The sequence below is a fragment of the Cibotium barometz genome, chromosome 12 (genome assembly GCF_041138505.1).
Source record: "Cibotium barometz isolate CiBa-2024 chromosome 12, ASM4113850v1, whole genome shotgun sequence".
Classification (NCBI taxonomy): domain Eukaryota; kingdom Viridiplantae; phylum Streptophyta; class Polypodiopsida; order Cyatheales; family Cibotiaceae; genus Cibotium; species Cibotium barometz.
In genome coordinates, this window is record NC_141057.1 from 42772384 (window position 1) to 42779177 (window position 6794).

At 42.2% G+C, this 6794-nt stretch overlaps 1 protein-coding gene across 1 annotated transcript; it reads left to right on the forward strand.

The window, feature by feature from the left end:
- The first annotated feature begins 5056 nt into the window (after positions 1 to 5056).
- Positions 5057 to 6487, forward strand: LOC147633433 (Ribosomal protein L17 family protein). Its single transcript, XM_086806510.1, has 2 exons — positions 5057 to 5315; positions 5742 to 6487. Exons 1-2 carry the CDS (start codon positions 5144 to 5146, stop codon positions 6149 to 6151), a joined length of 582 nt encoding a protein of 193 aa, XP_086662636.1. The 5' UTR covers positions 5057 to 5143; the 3' UTR covers positions 6152 to 6487.
- The last annotated feature ends 307 nt before the right edge of the window (positions 6488 to 6794 follow it).

The following is a 6794-nucleotide window of genomic DNA, read 5'->3' on the forward strand; positions in this document are numbered from 1 at the left end:
ATTGTCAGTACATGAGGCGGGGATGGCTGCGTGTACCCCTTCATTTGGGTGTATCTACATGTATGTTCTTCTCAGCTTCAGTCGATGTCCCACTAGAAGAACTTCCATCATCCTGAAAACCCAGATTAAACTTTGCAGGCTTCTTTGCTGGTTTAGGAGAAACCTCCTCAAGGACAATATCCCCCTCTCCTAGATCCGTGACTTCCTTGCCTGCATACAACAATATTCATATCTAATATAAGCTAACAAACATGATAGGGAAAGCAACAAATGAGAAGACTGCCAATGTACAAAGTCACCTTGTTCTTCAGGGGACTTTGCATCTATACATCTGCGCTTTGGAGGTGACCTCACAGGTGGTTGCAACTAACTGTATATCCAATTTTGTCCACTGTGGATCGCTGTGTGTACCCCTTCATTTGGGTGTATCTGCTGCAGGTATGTTCTTCTCAGCTTCAATCGGTGTCCCACTAGAAGCACTTCCATCACCCTAAAAACCCAGATTAGACTTTGTAGGCTTCTTTGCTAGTTTAGGAGAAACCTCCTCAAGGACAATATCCCCCTCTCCTAGATCTGTGACCTCCTTAACTGCATACAACAATATTCATATCTAATATAAGCTAACAAACATGATAGGGAAAGCAACAAATGAGAAGTCTGCCAATGTACAGATGTCACCTAGTTTAGGGGTCTTCACATGCACAGCCTTGTTGATAGACGGCACCTCCTTGTGTCAGTTGTCTCCATCGTCTTGCCATCTCCCACTACACTTCCATGAGAATATGTGATTAAAAAAAGTCAAGACAACAGACTAATCTTCAAATCCTTCAAAACAACAACATATCAAAACATATTAGTTCACATACATTTGAATGGTGTGAGAGTTTCATCCAATTTATCACCAAAGTTGTCCTTGAAGTCCTTAGGCATATATGTTTTGCCTGTAATGTGCAAGAGAAGAATAAACACATAAGTAAACATAAAAATTCAAATATTCTAAATGTGCATCCACACAAACAAGCATAAAAGAAATTATTCAATACCTAAAGCATTGGCGCACTCTTTACCCATAGCATTAAGACCTAACATCCTCAAGGTCCTGTCGAGAACAATCTAGTTGCACTCTAGAGCTACACATTTCTTTACCTCCACACACATGTGCACAAAGCACATGAAATGATAAACATGTCGGCAAGGCAAGGAAAACACCTCGAGTGCACATGCGTTGGAGGCATGACCACACCCACAGCACTCACTAAAGCCAGAAATGCTTATACCCTCCCACCATTCCACATGCGAAGCTGACAAAAGAGGCCGAGCCAGGATACGAGCACTTCCATTAGCCTTATTCTGTAGCTCCGACGCAAAGCTGAAACTCAATCTTGCTTTTTCCAGAGTTCTCTCTTTGGCTTCCAAAGTAGCCTGCCATAGAGTGCACCATAATTAGAGAAACATGAAATCTGTATGCACATCAGTATTAGCACCATGTGATTGAATCAAGCATATGTGCAAAGCTTCAAACCACCATGCAGAAGTAGTGAAGCACATCATTGAGCTAATGTGCTATGCTTTAAAGCACCATGCCCATTGAAACAAGCATTTGTGCAGTGCTTCAAAGCACCATCTAGTATATCATCTTACATGTGTAGTGCTTAAAAGCACCATGCAGATTAAATGAAGCATATGTGTAGTGCTTCAAAGAACCATGCAGTAGGGAAGCATATGTGCGGCAGTACTCCAAAGCACCCTACAAATTGAGTCAAGCATATCATTGAGCTCATGTGATGTGCTTTAAAGCAACATGCTCATTAAAACAAGCATGTGTGCAGTACTTCAAAGCACTATCCAGCACATTATCTTGCATGTGCAGTGCTTCAAAGCACCATGCACATTGTCAAGCATATGTGCAGTAGTGCTTCAAAGCACAATGCATATTGAGTCAAGCACATCATCTTGCATGTATAGTGCTTCAAAGCACCATGCAAAAAGAAGCAAGCATATGTGTAGTGTTGCAAAGCATCATGCAGATTGTATCAAGCACATCATTGAGCTCACGTGTTGTGCTTCAGAGCACCATGCACATAGAATCAAGCATTTGTGCAAGGCTTTAAAGCACCATCCAGCAGATTGACTGAGGCATGCAGTGCTTCAAAGCACCATGCAGATTGAGTAAAGCACATCACTGAGGTCATGTGTTGTGCTTTAAAGCACCATGCTCTATCCAGCATTGCTTTAAAGCACTATCCAACACATCATCTTGCATGTGTAGTGCTTCAAAGCACCAAATCAAACATATGTGCAACAACAGTGCTTCAAAGCTCAATGCATATTGATGATCTTGCAAGTGCAGTCTAAACTGACATTTAAATACAACTAAGGAAAGATAGCTACACCAAAAACAAGAGATAGATATGGTACCTTAGCAGCTGCAACCTTCATATCAAGCTCACGTATCTCATCCTCATTTGGAAACAAATGCTGGACCCTTGAGATTATATGAGAGACACCTTGCATTCCAGCAAGCAATGACTGGATCTCCTCGAAATTGCTCTTTTGGCTGAGTGAACCTTTTGCCAAGTGTAAGGTATTGTTTGCCTCTTGTAGTGATCCTCTTGCTTCTTCGATCTCTAACACCAAATCCGATATCTTCTGGCCCATGGAGACCACCATTTAATTAAGGGGATCTTCTTCTTCCTTGGGAGAGTGGATTGAAGCCAGTAGTTTTCATCTTAGTTAGGAGAGCACATAGTACTACTTGGCCCCATAATGGTGATGATAAAACAAAAAAGATCTAGCTTGTCTAACCTCGCCATCAACTGCCCCTCTAGATCAAATCCCATCTTTAACACTAGCAGTCTCCCCTTCCATGTATTTCAACAAGCTTCACTAAGAAAATCTAGAGCCTCACAACATTAATACCTCCTCAACATCAACCTCTCAACAAAAATCTATCCTCGCTATACCATTAATAATTGTCTCCAAAGTAAGATCCTCAACCACCATAATTTTATTAACCAAGCCTCTCCATCAAACCACACCCCAATCTTATACCACTTCCTATGGTGGTGCCAAGGAACCTGCTCAATGGTTGGTCTAGGTCTATTACTATAAGTACAAGGATACTATGAGGGTAACACTCTCACATCTATTAGCTACCTAAGAATTCGTATGCCTTGGCAATTAACAAATTCCTCGAGTGGTTACACAAAGGCCATGCAAACCCAAGAACAGGAAAGTAAGGCTTGATGATTCACATGAAACCAAAATTGGTTCCGAAAAGATAATGTCCAAATGTTTACCAAAATCATGCCCAAAGCCTCAAGCTCGGTGGTCGAATGATTGCATTCAATAGCACACATAGTTTAACATGCATAATGCCATAACCATTTGTTGTTAAATTCTTGCATTAGTACACTTCCAATAGCTACATCTAGCGCATCTATAAGCACATCATGGAAGGGCTTGACCAGTTTAGAGGTTGCACAATCAGCACCATGACAAGCATGAGCTAGAGGTAATGGAAAGCCAATGCCTTCTTCCTTTTGTAGACATTTATAGCGCTAAGCCACATCTGAGGAACTAATTGAGCTAGAGGTAATGGAAAGCCAATGCCTTCTTCTTTTTGTAAACATTTAGAGCGGTTAAGCCACATCCGAGGAACTAACTATGCTGCCTGATTTAAGCCAATGCCTTCTTCTTTTTATAAACATTTAGGGTGGTTAAGCCACATCCGAGGAACTAACTTTGTTACGTGATTTAAGCTAAAAATTGGCCTAGCTAACACTTAATTAAAAAAAAACTCACAAATTCGCTAAAAAACAAGTACCAAAAAGTTTGTTTTAAGAAAAGCAAGTCTAACATTCTTTATCGTGGTTTATTTCTCTTTAAATTTAGGAAGGAATGCATTTAAGACTTTATACATGCATCATTTATTGAAGGGGCAAGTTCAACATCATTATATGCTATGCATTTAAAATTGAATACATGTAGCATCCATCATGGTGAGTCGTACACACATACATGCCAAGAGGATAATGTATTAGCTCTATGTTCGTCTAGTTCGATGATGATTATCATGAATTACCATCCCTCATTGCTCCTTATCCATTTGCATAGCTCCATTATTTATTAGGGGTGACACCAATGGAGGGCAAGGTAGAGGATCCTAGCATCTCCACAAGAGAGGGTTATCTACTCTTGGATGGCTAAGGGTACCACCAGCAAAGAATTTTGCATTCATTCCCTCGTGCAAGGCTCAAGGGTTCCCAATTTAGTGCACACTATTGTGTGTATCTTGCCTGTTTTGGTTTTTATCTACATGTTGACACATTGTTGTTATATAGAATAAACATGCTCCTTCTTACATTAACTCTATTCAAGTGCATCATGTCATCAGAGTTTGTGTGTTGGTCCTTTTTCATATTAATGTCTCCTCAAGGCTTACAGGTCCTTCGCACATTAACTCTATTCAAATGCATCATGTCATATGTTGATCCTTTTTCATGTTAATGTTTCCTCAAGGCTTACCAACAACTCTCCTTGCTTCAAGACGTGCTGAGCTCCTTGTTTTTTGAAATATCCGCCTTTTGCATGACTTCATGAGGCTAGAAGCTTTTGTCCCTCGAGGACATTTGTTTGTTTGGTGGACTCAGAGTTAGTTGTTTCCCGATGAAGTTTTGATGTGTGGTTCCATTCGGAAGTGAACCCAGCCTATAGTCCGGTTGAGATGAGAGCGAGTTGAGGTTTCCACAACAATAGTGTTCAAACAAGGCGAAGGTGGACTTGTCATCGAATACGAGGCGTGTTCACAAATGGTCATCCAGCCCAAAAATGCACCAGCTTTTCATGATGTGGATGGATTCTCCAATGAGCTTCTGCCATATCAACTACTTGCGGTTTCCCCGCGTTCATCTAAACTGGACCTAAAGAGGGGGTCGGGCATCGGCCATCTTGGCTAGTGGCAAACACTCTACCCAGGGAGTTTCCTCCTTTAGCTCCACATGATGGGGTGGTGTCTCTTGGCAAAAGAAAAAAAGAAAAAAAAGGGAGACTCAAAATTTACTAACCCCCACGACCAAATGAAAGAACCTGTAGTTTGGTGTGGATAAGGCAACAGTTTCACTCTGTGTTCTGTGGTGAGTGTATGGCTGCCTCCATGGCTTCCTGCAGCAGCGCTTCGTGTTGGAACATGGCTGCCCTGCGCGCATCCCTGCCCAGCCGCCATCTCTCTACACTTTCGCAAGCTCGCCTTCGACTCGCGCCACAACAGGCCTTCTGCGGCTTTCACAAACAGAATCCGCTGCAGCTCACCAGAGGTAGGGGAAAGGGTTAGGGTTTCAATGATTAAGGATCATGATTAAGGTTGGGGTCTATGGCCTAGTTTAGGGTTTTGATATTGAGGGAAGCCGTAGCGTCTCGTTGCCTTACCATTGTTGTGTAGAAGCGGTAGAGTATTGATGCGTGAACTGCATGTGCGGAGATGTTAGACTTTCAATGCGACAATGTTAGTGTTAGGTTTAGAACGAAGGTCTCAATGCCTCGGATTTCAGTGCATAGATGGCATCAGGGTTTTGAATTATGATTTCTCGTTTGCAAAGATTTTAGGGTTTACGTTCTGTTGTTTTTTTAGTTTTGAATGCATCAGTTTAAGACTTTCAATACGTGTAGAGATGTAGTATGTCTGAGCTGCCTATGCAGGGATGTTAGGGTTTGGATTTTGATATCTGTTTGCCTGAATGTAGAATTGTCAGAGTTTAGCAGTGGGAGCTTTGGGGTTTCCAACGGTGCTCGCATCTTTGCGATGCGACATGGCAAGAGAATTCCAAAACTCAACAGGCCACCTGACCAGAGGCGTGCCCTCCTGCGTGGCCTCACCACAGAGCTCCTTCGCCATGGAAGGATCAAGACCACCAAAACCCGCGCCAGGGCCATGAGGAAGCATGTGGACCACATGATCACCCTTGCCAAAGGAGGCTCCCTGCATCAACGGCGCCAAGCCCTAGGGTATTTGTATGACAAGAATTTGGTACATGCCCTCTTTGCCGAGGTCCCTGACCGCTATGGTGAGCGCAATGGGGGCTACACTCGCATCATTAGAACCATGCCCAGACGAGGAGACAATGCATCTATGGCATTCATTGAGCTTGTTTGAATGGGCGAGGTCCATCACTCCCTGTTTTCATCCACATTCATCTGAGGGTTTGCTGATCATGTTTGCTTTCCACTTGAAACAAAGCTACATTCCAAACAAGTTTCCGGACATCTTTTGTATGGAGGGCTTTTTTTAATGTAAACTCTTTATCTTTATTTCCAGTTGGACTCAAAATGGCCTCCAAGGACCTTTTTACCGAGGCTAAGCAAGCAACCTTCATGATTTTTTGTATAATTATAGAAGATGGTCTCACTTATGCTCTCTCTAAGCCTTAATTTCAAGGTACTACAGCAAGGCTATGTTGGATCTATTGGGCCTTTGCATGTCTTTCTTACATGCATGTCTTTCTTACATTCACTCACCTCTTGACGCCTTTCATCAAGGTGTTAATGTATTGAATATTTGTTTAAATATGCACGTCTCAGCCCGTCTCGAGTGAAAATCCTGTGAATGTTTTTTTCCTCTTCAGTCTGTTGTTTTATTAAACCTTTCGACTAGAATTAAGAGAGTCACATTCTTTAACCAATTACACAGGTACGTGACATAACTCCCCTTTATTTAAAATCATGTTCACTGCTTCAAAACATGTCCCACCCATGTGAAGCCTTCCTGCGTGGTACATGTCATGAAATATTGACTTTGC

What these genes read in the sequence shown, in the direction of transcription:
- LOC147633433 (XM_086806510.1), top strand. Translation starts at nt 5,144, where the DNA reads ATGGCTGCCTCCATGGCTTCCTGCAGCAGCGCTTCGTGTTGGAACATG. An exon ending in TCCGCTGCAGCTCACCAGAG is followed by an intron (nt 5,316 to 5,741) that starts GTAGGGGAAAGG and finishes GCCTGAATGTAG; the next exon opens with AATTGTCAGAGTTTAGCAGT.